Raw genomic sequence first — 20,647 nt, 5'->3', positions numbered from 1 at the left:
CTCAGCGTACCAAGATCAACACTGAACCCACAGAGGAATCATTGGTCAGAGGAACATGAATAAATTCCCAATATTTTCCAAAGACAATCTGCTGCAAGCATTTATACCACCAGCATACAGGAGTCAGGGCCCCACAGTGCACTGAAAGGTCAGTGACAGCACATTGTTTTGGGAGTCACAAAAAGCACGATTAGCTCATCGCAGCAGTCAAGTGGAGAGGTTTGATCGGGCTCTGCTCATGGTGCTATCAGGCTCAAATGACCATGAAAGATCTGGGCTGTCACAGCCAGAGGAAGGTCATTGCAAACTCACCAACGTCTGAACCCAGAAGTTAGTTGTGGAAATACAACGTTTCCTGTGTTCACAGACAGACAGAGAGAGCAGTTGGGATGGACAGAGCGATTGACCAGCAAGCAGACAGGGGCAGGACAAGCGGGACAGAGTGAGCGAGAGGCTGGATTGTGAACGAAGGTGGCAACACACGACGCTGTTCTCCACATACCGAGCTGCACCCTGCCACTTCTGGAAGACTCACTTATGCTCTGCCGCAGTATCAGAGCATAACTCATATCAAATATCAGTTTTCTAAAAGTTTTGGTTCAAGGCTTGTCCCTGTCTTCAGTCACCATCCCTTTCCCTCCGACTGAGCACTCACTGACGAACACTGTGAGCCAAGTCCCAGCATGTTAAAAGCTACTGGAAGAGGACCTCATACCCCAACACACACTACGCTTGTGCCTTCAAACACATTCTAGCCCCTGACTCCTCCTTGCTTTATGAAGGACACAGTGGTCTGTGAAAGGGAGAAACACAAGATTGCTGTTGGTGCCATGGATCACTCTGCTGTCACAATACCTCAGTGACAGGAACCAAGAAGCACTGCATTTGTGGAAGCAGAATGGGAATTTCAGTAGGCACATGAACAACACACACATGCAGTCACAAGGAAAAGGTACCGAGCAACATGACTCAGTTGGAGGTTATCTGGAAGACTCTGAAGGTACAGAACTGATGAGACACGATTATTTCAAGAATTCTCAAGCTGATTAAAAAGTGCTTTGTGGGCATTCTGCAATCAGAAATGCTTTGGCACGTACTCGGGGATAATTGACTGAGCAGGAGAATTCCAGAAGGAATTCTGGAGCCCACGAAAGTTGAGAGAAGCTTGAACTGAGATCTCAGTTCCACTGAACAATGGAGAAAGTTCAAGCAGGAACCTTGGGCCCAATGAAACACCAGAGAGATCTGGTTCCTGTATGTTAACTGCCAAAGCTCACTCAGATAACAACAGAGTTTCCTGTATTTTACTGCGAGAAGGCCACAAGACGTGGGCTCAGCTAGATTCCAGTTTCTGAATCCCCCCATCTAATCAACAATTATAACCTTCCAATTCTTGATGCATGCTTCTGCGTTGACTCTCACCACCACTATCTCCAGTTATTGCACATGAACAACAAACACATGCAGTCACACGGAAAAGGTACCTAGCAACATAGAACATTACAGCGCAGTACAGGCCCTTCGGCCCTCGATGTTGCGCTGCCCTGTCATACTAATCTGAAGCCTATCCCACCTACACTATTCCATGTAGGTCCATATGCCTGTCCAATGACGACTTAAATGAACTTTAACTTGGCGAATCTACTACCGATGCAGGCAAAGCATCCCATACCCTTACTACTCTCTGAGTAAAGAAACTACCTCTGACATCTGTCTTATACCTATCTCCCCTCACTTTAAAGTTGTGTCCCCTCGTGTTTGCCGTCCCCATGCTTGGAAAAAGGCTCTCCCTGTCCACCCTATCTAACCCTCTGATTATCTTGTATGTCTCTATTAATCACCTCTCAACCTTCTTCTCTTGAATGAGAACAGCCTCAAGCCCCTCAGCCTTTCCTTGTAAGTCATTCCCTCCATACCAGGTAACATCCTAGTAAATCTCCTCTGCACCCTCTCCAAAGCTTCCACATCCTTCTTATAATGCGGTGACCAGAACTGTACACAATAATCCAAGTGTGTCCGTACCAGAGCTTTGTACAGCTGCAGCATTACCTCCTGGTTCTGGAACTCAATCCCTCTATTAATAAAGGCCAAAATATTGTATGCCTTAACAACCCTGTCAATCTGGGTGGCAACTTTCAGGGATCTGTGTATATGGACCAAGATCCCTCTGCTCATCCGCACTCCCTAGAATCCTACCATGAGCCCAGTACTCCGCATTCCGATTACTCCGTCCAAAGTGTATCACCTCACACTTGTCCACATTAAATTCCATTTGCCACCTCTCAGCCCAGCTCTGCAGCCTTCATCCACTATCCACAACTGCACCTACCTTCGTGTCGTTCACAAATTTGCTAACCCACCCTTCTATGCCCTCATCCAAGTCATTTATAAAAATGACGAACAGCAGTGGACCTAACACTCACCCTTGTGGTACACCGCTAGTAACTGAACACCAAGATGAACATGTTCCATCAACTACAACCCTCTGTTTTCTTTCAGTAAGCCAATTATCCAAACTGCTATGTCTCCCACAATCCCATTCCTCCGCATTTTGTATAATAGCCTACTGTGGGGAACCTTATCGAACGCCTTGCTGAAATCCATAGAACACCACATCAACTGGTTTACTCTCAGCTACCTGTTTGGTCACTTTGTCAAAAAACTTACGTCAAAAAAATAATGATTCGTTTGGTACGACCTTCACAAAACCGTGTTGACTGTCCCTGATCAGATTATTATTTTCTAGATGGTTATAAATCCTATCTCTTATAACCTTTTCCAACACTTTACCAACAACTGAAGTGAGACTCATCGGTCTGTAATTACCAGCGTTGTCTCTACTACCCTTTTTGAACAAGGGAACCAATTTGCTATTGTCCAGGCCTCAGGCACTTTTCCTGTAGACAATGATGATTTGAAGATCAATGCCAAAGGCTCGGCAATCTCTTCCCTTGCTTCCCAGAGGATCCTAGGATAGATCCCATCTGGCCCAGGGGACTTGTCTATCTTCACATTCTGTAATAATTCCAATACCTCTTCCTTATGAACCTCAATCTCCTCTAGTCTAGATGAAAGTATCTCTGTATCTTCCTCACCAACATTGTCATTTTCTATGTTGAACACTGTTGAAAAATATTTATTTATGTTTCCCCTATCTCCTCTGCCTCCACACACAACTTCCTACTACTATCCTTGATTGGCCCTAATTTAACTCTCGTCATTCTTTTATTCCTGACATACCCATGGAAAGCCTTAGGATTAACCCTGATCCTATCCGCCAACAACTTCTCATGTCTCCTCCTGGCTCTTCTGAGTTCTCTTTTTAGGTCTTTCCTGGCTTCCTTGTAACCCTCAAGCGCACTGAGTTTTCACATTTTGCCCTATCATAAGCCTTCTTCTTCTTGACCATAGATTCCACTTTCTTAATAAACCACAGCTCACGCGTTCTATAACGTCCGCCCTGTCTAACAGGTACATACTTATCTAGGACACCCTGGAGCTTTTCCTTGAATAAGTTCCACATTTTTAATGTGCTCATCCCCTGCAATTTCCTCCTTCAATCTACGCTTCCTAAATCTTTCCTAATTGCATCATAGTTTCTCTTCCCCCAGCTGTAACTCCTGCTCGGTGGAATACACCTGTCCCTTTCCATCACTAACGTAAACTTGACAGAATTGTGATCGCTGTCTCCAAAGTGCTCACCGACGTCCACATCTAACACCTGACCAGGCTCGTTACCCAGTACTAAATCTAAAGTGGCTTCACCCCTTGTTGGCCTGTTTACATACTGTGTCAGGAAGCCCTCCTGCACACACTGGACAAAAACTGACCCATCTATAGTGTTCCCAGTCAATATTTGGATAGTTGAAGTCCCCCATGACAACTACCTTGCCCCTTTCACTCCTGTCGAGAATCATCTTTGCAATCCTTTCTTCTACATCTCTAGGACTATTCGGAGGCCTATATAAAACTCCCAACATGGTGACTTCTCCTTTCCTGCTTCGAACCTCAGCCCATACTACCTCAGTTGATGAGTCCCCAAAAGTCCTTTCTACAACTGTAATATTGTCCCTGATCAATAATGCCACACCTCCCCCTCTTTTACCATCTTCTTTATTCTTACTGATAATAGAAATTGCAATTTATTAAACATAGAGTCATTCAGCTGTCCAACACAGAAACAGACCTTTCAGTCCAACTCATCCATGCTGACCAGATACCGTGGTGGCACAGTGTCTCAGTGGTTGGCACTGTTACCTCACTGCGCCAGGGACCTGGGTTCGATACCTGCCTCAGGTGACTGTCTGTGTGGAGTTTGCACATTCTTCCAATGTCTGTGTAGGTTTCCTTGGGGTGCTCTAGATACCTCCCACAATTCAAAGATGTGCAGGTCAGGTGAATTAGCCAAGCTAAATTGCCCATACTGTTAGGTGCATTGGTCAAGGGTAAATATAGGGTAGGGGAATGGGTTTGGGTGGGATCAGCATGGAACTGATTGTCTGGCTCCCCAGCTAAAACTTGACCTGCAGCTTCAAACAGATTTCTCGCCAAAACCAAACCAAGCCAGAAAATACCCTGAACTGGGAGAACTGGCCACCCCTTTCATTATACAAATGATTTTCAAGAAACCTTTTGTCTGAGGCAGTATCTGTTAGCCATAATCAAAGGGCAAACCTCAGTCAAACCAGAACCTCTGGCATTGACTAATGTTTTGAAAAAACAAAGGACAATATAGCCTTTTTAAAGGAGCAGCATCATCACAAGTGGCTATGCAAACATCAGAGGTGTGAGCAAAGCTGCAGGCCACGCCTCACTAATGGATAAGATATGATTCTGGAGAAAGTGCTTCCAAGAGGCAAATCTGCCTCGTTCTGAATACACCCAAAGTTCGAAATCCAAAATGCATAACAAGCACACACACTGAGCTTCTTATACTTGTTGTTTTCATTCCATCCATCTAATACAAACAAGGAAAATACACAGAGGAGAAAAGGGCCATTTTCTTGGCCACTGGATCACAGCTGAACTGAGAAGCTGCAGTGTCCTCTCGTACAGGGAGCCAATTGGAAGACAGCACAAAGAGGGCTTGGCCTCGGCCGAAGTTGTTGGATGAACGATGTAACAGTCTGCTTGCTTGGATAAGTCAATTGGATATTTGAGGGTGGCACCATACAAATGAGAATGAAATGTCACCACAGATCTCCCAGGAGTTGCTCCAAGCTACAACAACACAAGCATCTGCTGGAAACAATGGCAGACTGAACACAGCAATACATATAGATTGCAGAATTATTATCTTAAACCAGATATTTTTGAAAAATTGTCTCATCAGTCCTGCGTTTCTTAGCTTCAGATGTATTTTACCACTAAGCCCAATATTTACAGTGGATCAACAAAAAAATGTTTCCACTTTGGGGCACACAAAATTCACTTTGCATTTTAATTCTGCAAATGCAAGCAAATCAATGGAAGCACACAAAAGGAATTGATTTCAACAGCATCACAGAGACTGACAGCCAGTTCACAAGACGTGCAGAGTCATACTCAACAAGCAACAGCAAAACAAAAGCAGTTTCCGGATACTGTACACTATGTCCATCACTGTCAAATTCCATCCTGCTCATGAATAATACAGTCTGCAACATGCAGACAGAATTTCAAATTCGAAAACTAATACTGACATTGTGCATCTCAGTGTAAAACCCTTCATCTTTTAGGATTGTGGATTTAATCCACACACTGACTTGTCAAAAATAAATCTCACCAAATGCTGATGCATTGCATCAACTGCTGCAGAAATAAACAGATTAGGGCTAAAAGCTCATTGCGGATGTCACAAAAATAAGTTTGAACAGGATTCTGAACCATCAGGTTATCCAACTGCAACTGGAATTAATTTTTGACATTCAGAAGGTTTCAGAAATGTACTTAAAAAGGTTCTTACCTGGGCACACTGACCATTAGGCTTTAAAAGGCCATGTCTGCCAACTTCCGGGTGCATTTACACAAAAGCTCAGGTAGAGTTTAGTACAGTTTAGAAGCTGATCAATAAATCTTTCATTTATTTCTCTTGTCCTCACCTTTTGATGGTTTTTCACCTCGATGCATTTTCATTTTTGCAATCTCGATTCTATACCAATGTATCGCATGGGTTTGCAATAGCAAGATTTAAAAGTAATGTTCTTCATTTTCTTTTAAAATACAAGTGCATTAATTTCCAACTTATCACTCGAATTTGGGCTGGGGCTTTGTAGTTGTGCGCTCATTTTCAGCTTCCCTCCTCTGCTCAGATTTCCCATTGCCTCAGTCCATCAGCATCAACAAGCCATAAATAACACTGGTCGGATTTGACAAAACTGCTTGACAACACCACGTTGGTTAAATCCACCTCGAGGAGAGTACCAGTAATGTTACCCATGCAACATGACCAACTACCAATGCCAATGTGGAACAAAGTTGCACTTCAATGGAAACACTGAATTGTGGACCCACCATCATGAGAAACCAGATGGATACCCAACTAAGGTTTTCTGTGTTTATTCACAGGATGTGATAATGCTGGTTAGACCTACATTTATTGCCAAAAGGGCCATTAAGAGTCAACCACATTGCTGTGGGTTTGGAGTTACATGTAGGCTGCACCAAGTAAGGTTGATTTGCTTGCCTAAAGGACATTAGAGAAGCAGATAGGTTTTCTGACATTTAGCCATTATTTCATGATCATCATGAGACTCTTAAATCCAGATTTTCCTTGAATATAAATCCTGCTTCTGCCACGGTGGGATGTGAACCTGGGTATCGGGTTGAACAGTCTAATGGTAATGCCACTGGGTCTTCACCTCCACTTAAACTGAATAGAAGAAATGGTTCATCTATCCATGGGGTTGGGAGTCGAAGCCAGGTCTCTCAGCACTGTGAATCAGTTTGCCTCGCCTTTTTCTCTTCATTGTAACTTCAAGGAGTGATATTGGGGGTTGTTTTTTAAACCCAGATAAAACTGGTGTTTCTGTGATCACTTACTGGTGCAGCATTCGTGTCTACTATTTGATCATACTGTCCAAATCAATTAAGGTGCTGCTGTGCTCTCCATGGGGAGCTTTGTGCTGGAGGTCTGGGCCAGACTCATGACTTAAAATGTAATTTCTTGGTGTTCACTGTACCACTGTGTTACAAATTCACCCTCCAACCATAGACCAACAAGAAGCTATTTTACTCTCCCATCAACTCAATTTGTTGGGGGCAAAATAAATCTTAAATTAATGAGAGTTTGCACAATTCATACGTTATCACTATCCAAACCTGTAATCTTTCACAGTGAACTACTGCAATGTTTAAAATAACTTGGCAGCAATGATGGAGGAGATTTAAATATCTTCAAATAAAAAAGAACTTCTCTTCCAACCTTCAGCAATGGAGATGAAGACACAATACAAATCGTATTTTTAAGATATATGCATCAAAACATTATTTATTGGGAAAATGATCACTTGGATACATTACAATGTAAAGTATAGATACAACATCATAATTGGCAATCCCCCTTTTAGTCACTAGAATCTGTACAAAAATAGTCTGCTTTGATTTGTAGCTTTACTCTGCTCAGTAATGCTTCAAACATTCACTCTTCTGCACTACTTAATGTCAACAAGCATGCCAATAAGTACTGTGACTGCAGAGAATAGGGGCTGGGGCATCTCTCCTTTAGCGGGTGTTGCACAGGACTGTAGGACTCTTTTTACAACAAAACCTATCCTTGGCAGGCAGGCCATGGTGGTTTGGAGTGGGGTGGGGTGGGGTTCTCGCAGGTCACCTGGCTACGCGCCCCCCTTCCAATTCTGGAAATACAGAACACAGAAGAAGGGCTTTGCCAAACAGTGCCACAAGAAGGGTGATCACTTGCACATTCAACCAGGAACACGACCTCTTCAAGGAGAAAGGGAAACCAAACAAACAAGGTGCATTCTAAAAGCTCGATCTGGAGAATACACAAGCAGCATCCATGTGGATAAGCAGGAATAAAACATGTCACTGACACATTGTCTGGGTAAGGCAGATAGAAAGTGTGTGAGAGAGAGAGAGAAATAATATAGGTAGTAGAATTTTAAAATCTCACAGCCAAGTCAAAGCCTCCTGAAGAGGGTTTCACAACTGCTGTCCTGGTTCTGCCACAATCCCAGTACTGTACAGAGTTTGTTTCTTGTGCTGCTCATGATAAACCCTTTACTTTAATTAAGATCCAATGATTTTATTTTAATCCAGAGCACCTCCCTTGGTAAAGGTTTTTGAAGAGTGCACATACAACATACATCACACAATGTATACTAGAATCACACAATACTGCAGCTGGAATAACTACAAGTCACAACAGCATATTCTGATTGGATACAAATACAAAAGCAAAGGGAGATAAGACTGACCTTCAAGAGATCTACTTGCGAATCCACAATGATTTGAAACTACAGTAGCAGAGGTTGCATAGGTTTGCAACACATGAACCTCCAATAAAACCTCAGGTTGGAGAAAACATTTTAACAGGCAATTCAAATGTACATGATTTCGGTTGATGGAGTTAGAAAAACAACATTACTTCTGTTGTAAGCAAAACAAATGAGGAATAAAGTGCAGGTTATAAAAATGTGACTTCAGGTTACAATAATAAAGACATTGACAAGTACAAGAAAAATGCAGCTGAGTGCAGTTATTAGAAGGAACATAAATAAATCACAGCAGGAACTTGAATTAATTATTGAAACAAAATAAGTGAGTACAGATTGGTTTCAAATGGCTGGAAGCTGGGTATTGAATAAGAATCAACGCTAAATGAACAGCTACAGAATGAAGCTGTCTGAATATTGTCACATTATTAACTCATGGAATTTTTCATTTTATAATCAAGATTGATGTCAAAAGTCATTTTTACTCTCAAAGCAAGACTAAATTTATAAAGGCTTTTTCACCACTATTTATAGACTCAAGGCCCACTTCTTGCCAGCTCTTTTTGTGGCAGGTTTTAGTTTTTTTGCAGTGTGCCAGCAAGAAGCAGATCTGCAGAATCTGCTACTATGTGCATGACAGATTTCACACAAAATACCTTGGCTTTCCTTTCAGTGCACCCAAGGCAAGGTGAGAGAGTCGAAGAAAAGCAGTATGATTTTGAGAGTATTGGCTTGCATTCCCAAACCAATGTGGATCTTACTAGCATCAGCAGGCTTTGGCAGATGGCAAGTCCAGCAAGACATTACCAGATTGGTACTCTGAACTGATTGCTCCGCCTTGGCCGTTGTTGCCCAGTGAAATTGGAGCAAGACACTCATCTATGTTAGGGTAGTAATGAGGGTGATGAATTACTATCAACTTTGGCCGACATAACTCAGACTGAAATAGCCTCATCGCCTCGTCAGCAGAACCCCTGATCTTTGGTTACTAATGGTTCTGGGAGAAAGTGAGGACTGCAGATGCTGGAGATTAGAGCTGAAAATGTGTTGCTGGAAAAGCGCAGCAGGTCAGGCAGCATCCAAGGAGCAGGAGAGTCGACGTTTCGGGCATGAGCCCAAAACGTCGACTCTCCTGCTCCCTGGATGCTGCCTGATCTGCTGCGCTTTTCCAGCAACACATTTTCAGTACTAATGGTTCTGCTCATGAAGTTTATAGTCAATATCCACCATGTGGGTCACCATGTAAGGTGCACAGCAGTACTTCACATCCATGTGTGCAGGAATTGCTCCCGAGACCTGACAAGCCAACTTCACTGGATACATTGCAAGGGCAAAAGAGCATTAAAAACAGTTCCTTTCCAATATCTCTCAAAGCATGGTTCAAGTCACTTGAACTGGAGAGAATTTCAGTCACTGCTCAATACTGACCCAATTACAAATGTTCAATTTTGACCAGATCATTGGGACCACGTTTTGTTTTTCTCTCCAAGTCAATTTTACCTGTCAACTCAATTTTGGCAGGCCAAAATGAAGTCTTGCAGGCGTGAAACTAGGGATGCTGAAAATAATTTTACTACTGGTGGAACACTGGAACGAGAATAAACACAATGTGATTCGTCACTGGAAGAGGAAAATGTTGCACAGAACTGGCAATGCTTCCAATTGTTTCACCACAAGTCTATCAGATGCTGAAAATTCGTTCAGACTTTGCAATCCAGGAATATCTCTTCGTTAGGTGTACGTGGGTGCGGACGGGAAAGTGAGGTTATGGGAATTCAGTACAGTACACACAGTGGAACTATGAAAGGCAAACAACAAAAAAAAAGGAGATATTGGAAAGCTACGTCAGACAGGTTACTGCTTACGAAATTCATCTCGTCTTTCAAAACGATACAAATGGAATTCAAGTTGAATATACTGACATGCACATATTACTTCTCCCACTTTGTCTAATAATACAATAATCTTTATTAACATGTTGACATATGCAATGTACTTGCCTTTGTCATATTTGTCAGGTGAGAACATCAGGAAGATCCTTCATCATCCCCAGACTTCCTAAACAAAGACCACAACACTACAGGACCCAAGAGGCAGATCCAAGAGGTGATCTTGATAACGAATGGTAAAGAGAACAGGCTATGAGATATACCTGGACTCAGCATGGCTCCCAAAAGGTAAGGCTAATTGCGACTACTCACCACGCTACTGTACAAGAGGACAGCATAACTATGGTAGCCATTACATTCTCAAGATTGGCTGAAAGCTTGGATAACATGCAACTTTTTAAATTGTTAATTTAATACATGGCATTTGGAACTGGTCCAAATCAAACAAATTGTAATTCATCAATATGGTTCAGATGAGAAGCAAATTCCTTTTGTTGTCCCCAAGAATCACTGTCAAGCTGCCTTGAGTTTATAGCTTTGAGGAATTAACTAGACAGCAGCATTGGGAATATGATGGTAAGGTTGTCAATTACACCCATCCGAACATGATTTGAAGACAGCAGAGAAGCACAACATAATGCAAAGAGATCTAGATGAGGCAAGGAAAGTCAGTCAGACAATAGCAAATGTAATTGAAGCTCAGCTATTATAGTGACATGTATGTTGGTGGGCCAAGTGTTGAGTATGTTCATCACTTATGAGGAACAGTGCTGAAAGTGGTCATGAGAGCTAAGAGGTGGAGATTCTATTGTGCACTGACCAGCCATGTTTCATAGCCTATACAGAGAAGCACGCTGAAACACGATACTGGGTTAGACAAATGAAACCATTCAGCAGAAACCAAAGTTGGCTACTGAATTAATTGTACATGCCCTTGATTAGACTGCATCTGTCATGATGTGCCAAGATTGGTCCCTTTAACTGTGGGACATTTCAGAAAAAGTACAAGGAAACAGCTCAGAAATGACTCTATGCATGAACAATGGAGTTGCTTCCACAGACTGAAAAAAACTGGGTGTATTTACTGTCGAGTAGCAGAGTCTTTAAGCCTTCCTGATCTTTGTTTTCAGCTCTTTCATTGGTCATAGGCATTGCTTGTGTCGAATATTTATTGCCCACCCCGAACTTCCCAGAGGGCAGTTAAGAGTCAACCCCACTGCAGTGATCCACATGAGGATCCTTGAAGCAAGGTAGGTACTGCAAGGCCTGGGGCACATTATGGCGCCCACCAATCCCATGTTGATTCAATCCCTTCTCTCTTTTCCTCCCCTTCCTGATATGTTACTGCTGCACGGGTTGGGGGTCTGTTTAACTTTGTTTGCTAGTCAGTTGTTTTGCGAGGCAGTGTGATGCCAACAATGTGGGCTCCATTTCTACACTGGCTGAGGTTACCATGAATGACTATCCTTCTCAATCTCTCTTCTTGCCTGAGGTCCGATGGCCCTCAGATTAAGTCACACCAGTCGCCACTCTCTGATGACAGGGCAGCCCTTTGGTCAGGTAAGACTGGTGACTTGAATTAACTTGATTGTTGCACTACCCCTGATGGACACTGCTTGTAACCAATTTTTTTAATTGGTCGAGTGGGTGATTTAGTGATGAGTTTTCCAAAAAAGAAACAAAGGAGGGACTTGTGAACATCATGTGTAGGGCAGGCTTGATGGAGAAGTTGGTATGTTTCCCTGCAAGAATTGGAGATATCTGTTACAACAGTAGGGTCTGGTCCCCACCTGACCATTCAGACCTGACATATCCAACCATCACATTCTGGTTACATCATTTCTCCTTCTTTCAACCTCTCCTGTGCTTTGAGCATTGAGCTTGGAGTGCCAATGCCATATTTAGAACATGTCAATCAAGGTTAACTTCTCATTGTTTGAAGTGAGGCTGAGTGAATAACTATTAATACCAGAATTCCATTAACGCCGCTCTCAGCTAACTATAAACGGGGTCGCTATGAGGTCATGACAGAAGAATGAAGAAGATTCCAGTTTCTTTATTCTGACCAGGAAAACAGAACTGTCAATAATTTCTCATTTTGCAGAACAACCTGAGGAACGCACTAAGTGGCAGAAAACAATGTCTCACACCAACAGGCATACAGTCGACACTTGTTACAGTCACAGGGAAAACTCAACTCGGAATGGAATTCCTCCAGTGATTAAAGTTTTTTCCATACTTCAATGAATATGCAGCTCCCATGACCACAGTACAAGTCTGAATGCTAAAGGTGTTCACAGCTAAAGGTTCACACTGATCAGGAGGTCGACACCAACAAGTCCCCATGTATCATTCCACACCCTCTACAGCGGGGACCAATAATGAATCATACATACCAGAATATAGCCCAATAATTACAATCAATCCATGCACATTGCTTCCCTGGTACTGAGGCATGCTTTGAACAGCCTCCAACCCAAGTTTCTTTGCCCAGTCAGCTTAATGACGAGCAGAAGCATTCCACTAGCTGAAAAATGCCACTGAAAATAGCCAATGGTCTCTTCATTCCTCTTTTAGTTCCTAGATATTAAACACTCTCAGCTGAAGAACTAGAGGAAGAAAATGGGACTGTTCAGATTTACACAGGAAGTTCGTACACAATGTTCACTCCTAACATAACTCATTACTTGAACTCAGCTGCATTGCTACACATCTCACTGAACTTCTGGCCACTGCCAATCACTTGGTTTAAAACCATTTCCTTTCCTGAACACAAAGTTGTTGACAGAGAGGAGAAAGACAGTTAAAACAAATACACCAATTCTTCCCTTCACCCGTAAAATGTTAAAACGAGAAAAAAAAGGATTTAAGCGTCAAAGCCAGGTGAACATTGAGTTTTCCTCTGAAGAATCGACCTCCATCTCATTACTTAACCATTACTAATGATGCTAAGCATGAATCAATCATCAAATCTCATGCACTCCTTGGGCATCAGCCTGATTCTGCTCCTACAAGGTAATTCCCCTGCACGGAGTTTATTTCACATAACACTCATAACACGGGAGATCGAAAGTTGAAAAATCGGCTCCTCATGTACATTGCATCAATTCATTTCCTCAGGTCTGGCTTAGCAATAAATTAACATAAGCTTCACGGGCATCAGTCACTCATTGGGTGAAGATCAAACAAAACCTGCACCTTTTTCAAAGATGCAAGTGCAAAATTAGATTGCAAACTGTTTCTGCTGATGTGATTACATCAAGGACAATGTTTACAGTGCCCAAGTCTACTTTCACAACATGGCCTTCTGAAATTCTATCTTGGATTGACAGAATGTATTCCCTGAATGCATCAATTTCTAATGTGTAACAATGACCTCGAGTAAACAAATACTGCAAATTGCCTTGACTATGATAGATCTTTTGTGGATTTAAGACTGATCTGCTCAATGGATGTATCACTGGATGGAGCACAACGCAGCCAACTAGTGACCATCCCCTTTAATTCAAACTCTCTCTGCTATTCGATGGAAACATCACGATTATTTGTACCAGTCCCTCAGATTCAGCTCCAGTGGAACTCCAATGAGCTCGTGTGCCCTTGTCCTGGTCTACAGCTGGATGAGGGAGCAGGAGCAATCACAATACAGTCTTCCGGCAAAAACAGGCAAACAATACACATGAAAGAAAGAATGCAACATGGCCGGACATTTTCTTTTTGATCAATTCCTAATTGCCAAAAAATCTATATTTTTTGTCTCCAGAGTCAATTAAATCTTTTGATGCAAACCCAATTTCTGGCTTTGGTTAACTTGTCCGAATTTTAATAAGTTGACTGGGAAAATCCATTCTGCCCAAGATCTATTTATTGCCTGCTAATTTCCATTTTGTTGTGGTGTCATGTGAATCCTGCAAGTTTCAGAAATTAGAGTCAGGTGACAGTTCAGTGCTGGAAGCAATGCGGAAGACACCAAGTTCCTGAGCAGGAATTAGTACAATTTGGATCCAAAACAGAGTGGCTGTGCAAAGTGGGAATCTGGTGTCTCTGTCTCTCTCCACTAGAAGGAACTCTTATGGAATCATTGGGACATATTATTTCACCAAAAAGATTTGAATCTTCGAACAGTACAGGACTGAAGGAGACCATTCAGCCCATTGACGCTGTGCCAGCTCTTACCAAGAACAATTGAGTTCGCCCCAATCGCCTTTGCTTGACTTGTATGATTCATTGTTTTGCTCCTTCAAGGCCATGAATGAACGTGTTGCCACTTGCCTCCCTGACATTACCATGCTTTTTGAACAATGAAGCAAAGATGTACATCAGCGTCAAACAGTTCGCTTTCCTTCCCTGCCTTGGAAAACAATACCCAGTGTACTTAAAGCAGGAAATCTGACTCAGAATAAACCTCCTCCTGCTACCCCAGAAAAATTTTGCAGAGGGACAAAGCTCTTCATAAAGAAGCACTGTAAGTGAGTAAGTTACATGATAATAGACTCGTAGTTTGCATCTCAATCCTTGGGTAGCATTTTCAATTTTGTCAAAACATTATGATTAGGACACTTGTCACTTTTAGATAATAATGCAGCCAAATTTGCAATCACTGACAGGGTGTCTTCACAATGTGATTGAAGCTGTGCTTAATTTCTGACAATGCTTCGTCTCAAGCCACTCAATTTACAGCAAACTCAACTTCCCTTTTTACAAGTCATAGGATCCCATTACCTTGAAATTAATCCTACATCAATAGACACAAGAAATCTAATTTTCAATTCACAAAAGCCAAACTGCAGATCCAAATGACTGTCCATTGTTACTGGTGTGAGGACTATCTGATTCAAAGCTGTTATGTGCTATCAGAAACAAATGAACACGAGGGGTGTGCAAGAAGGCAACAAAACAGCATTCAGAATATTGCACACTGAAACATCAGTTCATCCTCTTTCTTTAAGATTCCAGTTTGCCCATCAAGAAATGAACTCAGCAGAGAAGTGATTTGGATCCAAGAGTCACAGCATTACGTGGAACTGCAGATCTTAACCTCCACAACTACATTGTAAAATCTGATTTTGGCAGCTCTGAACCATAATAAAAAGTGCATCAGGAATAGTTTTCAATTTCCTCAAAGTGAAACAGTGCTTTAAAATGCTGACTGCAATACTTTCCAAGTGTGCAAGGATGCGCATACCTATTTACTACAGGGTTTGCTATTGCAACCAAACAGTACAGATTTTGTTAATGAGGACAAGGGAAACACAGAGAGACAGAAGAGAAAGAGAGGGATAGACTTTGAATGACTTATTGAACAGTGCTTAATAATTTCACCAAAAGAAAGAGATTGATTTAACAGTGATCTGTAAAGTGAAACAAGTCATTGCACAATTGGCCTTTACTGTAACACTGATGAGTTTTCAACATATATTGCTCAAATCTTCTTGTCCAGTGTAGATATAATTCAAGTAACACATCTCAGTTCAAAACTCTTACTTATCTAACTTGAATGATCTTTAAAGACAGCCGTGTAAAGGAAAGTGACAGTGAAAAGATTGAATGACCTTTCCCTATTCTGTCCATTCCTCGTTTCATTTTTTAGCTGAACTAAGTGATTTAATGGTATGTTAGAGGACAAAACATTTTCTTATCAACTTTCGGACCTTATGTAGCTCCAGTCCTGTATATTGTTTTTGTTGATTCACTGGTGCCAAGCTATCAAGACAATCAATCATCAGACAGAGTACCAGGGTTTTCCATCCTCACACAGAAAATAAATCATGACCTAAATCCAACATAACCTTTGGGACAAGTCTCAAGTCATGCTAATTTCAATTTTTTTCTGATGTCAAAAGGTTCCATTTCCTTATGAATGTCAGTCAGGGGCAATGTAACTTCTCTGAAATGCAAAACTACAAGTCTTCAGTGTCAAATGCTCCAAAACTCAACAAAGTTGTCAACGTTTGTCACATCATTTCTAGAAACAATCAGACTTTGCTCATAAACTATCACATACTGTTGTTATTGGCAGTTCCACAGTAATCTGGAGGCTTTGCGATGTGACAATCTAACCTCAAATTAGTGCAACAGTTTTCTTTCATCCTCATTGCAGTTCTGCCAAAAATGTCAAGAACGAATCTATTTTAATCATGGAAAAATGTCAGAAAGGACATGCTGGTTAAATAGGACACAACAGTAAATAAGACAAGAAAATGGAAATGTAGCTCAGTTCCTCAGTTAGTAAAGCCCTCGTCACAGGTTGCACGGAAAATCCAGTGGGAGATGAAAATGTTGATGCAGAGGACTGCTGAACTTAACGCTGTGCCATCCTACAGGTCTATCAGTTGATCCACAAGCAGTAAAGACCTAGCTAAGTTGGGAAGACTGGATTCAGAGCTCCCACTGTTGTTTCTAGAGTGACCACCTGGAAGGGCAAGACAAATTGATTTACATCAGGGTGCAAAGAGTTAACATCATGAAATAAACAAAATGCCAGAAAATTCACAATAGGGGGGAAAAGGTGGAGCAAATTTCTAACAAGCTTATTTCATGTGATGCTGCATGAGTGGTGTTAAAACCAAGTGTAGTCTGAAGTTGGATTCAATGTGTGAAGGTTAAATGAAGTAAGCTCAGCAGATACAATTCACTCCATGTTGTGAAATGAGAAGTTCTGTCCTTATTGTTGCATTGCTGTTTGAAGTAACCACCATTCACATCAACAATGCAACCTCTTCTCTGTGAGCTGGTCACAATGTAAATGCACCCATGCCCTTCACCTCCTCCAAGATTTTCATTTCTCCAGCCCCCAATGCCTCATCTTCACCATGGACATCCAGTCCCTGTACACATCAATCCGCCATGATGAAGGGCTCCAAGCCCTCCGTCTCTTCCTCTCACGCTGTCCCAACCAGTCCCCTTTCACTGACACCCTCCTCCACCTAGCTAAACTGGTCCTCACCCTCAACAACTTCTCCTTCCAATCTCCCACTTCCTCCAGACCAAAATGGTAGCCATGGGCACCAGATCTGCCTGTCTCTTTGTTGGATACGTGGAACAGTCCGCCTTCTGCAGTTACATCGGCACCACTCCCGACCTGCTCCTCTGCTACATCGATGACTGTATCGGCATTGCCTCATGCTCCCATGAGGAGGTTGAACAGTTCCACCCTTAACAACACCTTCCACCTTGACCTCAAATTCACCTGAACCATCTCAGACACCTCCCTCCCCTTCCTGGACCTCTCCACCTCCATCTCCAGCAACAGACTAACCACAGACATCTACTACAAGCCCACCGACTCCCACAGCTACCTGGATTACACCTCGTCCCACGCTAGCTCCTGTAAAAATGCTATCCTTTATTCCCAATTCCTCCATCACATCTGTTCCCAGGATGACCAATTCCAACCCAGAAAGTCCCAGATGGCCTCCTCCTTCCATGATCACAACTTCATTTCCTACGTAGTTGACAATGCCCTCCAGCGCAACTCCTCCACTTCACACACCACCGCCCTTGAACCCCACCCCTCCCAACGCAACAGGACAGAACCCTCCCTGGTCCTCACCTTCCATCCCACCAACCTGCGCATACATTGCATCATCCTCCGCCACTTCCGCCCCCTCCAAACAGACCCCATCACCAAGGATCTATTTCCCTCCCCACCCCATCAGCGTTCTGGAAAGACCATTCCCTCTGTGACTCCCTTGTGAGGTCAACACCCCAATCCTGGCACCTTTCCCTGTCACCGCGGGAAGTGCAAAACCTGCGCCCACACCACTCCCCTCACCTCCGTCCAAAGTCCCATGGGATTGTTCCACATCCATCAGAGATTTACCTGTGCCTCTACCAGTGTCATCTACTGCATCTGTTGCACTCGGTGTTGTCTCCTCTACATCGGGGAGACAGAACACCTTCTTGCGGATCGTTTGAGAGAACATCTCTGGGACACTCGCATCCACCAATCCCACCGCCCTGGAGGTGAACACTCCAACTCCCATTCCCACTCCGCCCAAGACATGCAGGCCCTGGGTCTCCTCCACTGCCAAACCCTAACCACCCGACGTGCGGTGGAGGAACACCTCATATTTCGCCTTGGCACCCTCCAACCACAAGGGATAAATGTGGATTTCAACAGCTTCCTCATTTCCCCTCCCCCCTCACAATTATCCCACTCCTAAGCCTCCAACTCAGCGTCACCCTCCGGATCTGTCCATCACTCTCCTCTTTGACCTACCACCTTCTCCCTCACCTTCATCCACCTATTGCTTTCTCAGCTACTTTCCCCCCTAAACCCCACCCCTCCCCCATTTATCTCTCAGCACCGACCCATAAGCCTCATTCTTGAAGGGCATATGCCCGAAATGCCAATTCTTCTGCTCCTCAGATGCTGCCTGACCTACTGTGCTTTTCCAGCAACACACTCTTGACCACAATTTAAATACATCCTATTTTCAGCAATGATACGTTTACAGAGGTCATCCCAATTATAAATAAAGGCAAAGGGATTTGCAACAAAAGAAATAAATGACAGCAATTCCAGAGGCATAAGACCATGAAGTATACAAATGCTGGTGTCATTCAATCCAAATTCTATTCTTCAATTCATAATATTGACCAAACATTGTAATACACGTAACATTACAGGCAGTATCATTTTTAAACCTTGGAAGATTCTGAAGAGACAGGAAAAGGTTTATTTAAAAAAATGACAAATTACCTGAGTGCTGATCGTTTAACATACAAATTATTTCCAAATAATTTTCCTGAATAAACTGAAGCTTGATTCACAAAAGTGAACCTCCACTGACAGTGAAACTGGTTTTAGCAGAGAATGGATGAGAAATGCAAGGTTGATGTGAAATTGAGCTCAACCGCAGCATTGATCGTAAATATACGGAAAAGTGAATTCCCTTAAAGTGACATGGTCAAACAGTTCAACTGATTGTTATTGTCCATGAACCACATGGTTCAGTGTGATCACAGCTTTCATCCCTGCTTTCGGATGCTAGTTGCTGCGATTAACTTCGCAAACTTAAGCAGTGTTCCAGCTATTCATCAAACTTGGCTGGAAAATTTGTCTGCCGGCAAAAAAGGGACTTCACATCATGATGACAACTCAGGAAGAAAGCGCAGATTTGCATTCATGCAGCACCTTTTCTGATTCCAGCACATCCCGAAACATATTACAGCCTGTGTAAAGTGTGGTCACCTTGGCATCCTACTTTTCAAGGAGCCAGTTCCCCATGAAATGAAAAATGGAATAAAGGACCAAATCTAATGAGGGCAAAAATGTTTCAGCAACAATGCTGGAGGGGACACTGGGCGATCTACTGTGTGTCTTTTCAAATGGTGTTGCGGAGTTTATCTTCGTTTTAGTTTCATGGGTTACCAGCAGCTTGCAGAGTGCAGCACACATTCAAGACTGCACGAGAGTGTCAGCCTGACTCATTGACCACGTATCAGCACTATAACTACCGAATCAAGGGTGACACCTTATAAGATGGCCTCAGATCTTGAAACTAGTTCTTGAAACGGAATTTCTTTCGAGGTGGTACTTCAAATTGCGATAAATTGCGTAAATTACTGAAATAAAGTCAAGAAGCAACATGCCATCCTTTCAGCACTCAACATCCCTGGCACCAATTTTTTCGAATAACATTTTTCTGATAGTATGAAGCGACTGAACTCTCGATTATTTCACCGTTTTCTGTGCAAGAGTTAAAGTGCGACGTGTTCAACTATTCAAGGCTTAATCATTCATCAAAGTACGTCGGCAGATCCCAGCTTTCCCAAGAAGTAAAGCAACATTTCAGGAATAAAAGTAAACCACATATTGAATAAAAAACACAGGGCCATTTGAGGAACATTCTTTTACACTGGTTCAATCTTGACAGCCTTTTGAGACAATCCACATAAAATTCTTATGTAATAGAGGTACAGTAGCACAATGTGTGATGTCCCACTCTCCGGGTTGGAAGGCCTGGATTCAAGCCCCACTCTAGGACCCAACAGCCAAGGAAGATATGTTTGTAACAGCCTAATTGGTTGACTCCCAGGGTGTAAATTCTTCCAAGATATGCCAGTTGCAGGCAGTGAGATCGTAAGAGGTTCCTCGTCAGCCAGGTCATGGAAAGGGCACTGAAGGCTTGACTGCCACTATCCACAGCCTCACGCACTGTGCCACAGCATCTTTCGTGACATGGGCTATGATGAGAATTTCATGTGGATTGTCCCAAAAGGTTGCTGAGATTGAATGTTCCTCACACAGCCCTAGCTGTTTTATTAAATATTTAGTTGACTTTTCTTCCTGAAATGTTGCTTCCTTTCTCAGGAAAG

At 42.6% G+C, this 20,647-nt stretch overlaps 1 protein-coding gene across 9 annotated transcripts in view; it reads right to left on the bottom strand.

Moving 5' to 3' along the window:
* LOC132836999 (AP2-associated protein kinase 1-like) overlaps nucleotides 1-20,647 on the bottom strand; it is a 128,229-nt gene that overhangs the window by 7,558 nt on the left and 100,024 nt on the right. For 2 of the 9 annotated variants that reach the window (XM_060856625.1, XM_060856627.1), the window contains one exon: nucleotides 9,645-10,233. The exons of 5 other annotated variants lie outside the window; for them this stretch is intronic. In XM_060856625.1, coding sequence (XP_060712608.1) covers nucleotides 10,211-10,233 — 23 coding nt within the window. In that variant the 3' untranslated portion in view covers nucleotides 9,645-10,210. Of the gene's footprint in view, nucleotides 1-9,644; nucleotides 10,234-10,459; nucleotides 10,547-16,508; nucleotides 16,737-20,647 lie in introns of those variants that run through there. 2 more of the 9 variants (XM_060856626.1, XM_060856624.1) reach the window with 2 other exon arrangements.

This window comes from Hemiscyllium ocellatum, chromosome 48 (genome assembly GCF_020745735.1).
Source record: "Hemiscyllium ocellatum isolate sHemOce1 chromosome 48, sHemOce1.pat.X.cur, whole genome shotgun sequence".
Classification (NCBI taxonomy): domain Eukaryota; kingdom Metazoa; phylum Chordata; class Chondrichthyes; order Orectolobiformes; family Hemiscylliidae; genus Hemiscyllium; species Hemiscyllium ocellatum.
The sequence above is the reverse complement of the archived record's forward strand: the minus strand, read 5'-3'. Positions and strand labels throughout refer to the sequence as shown.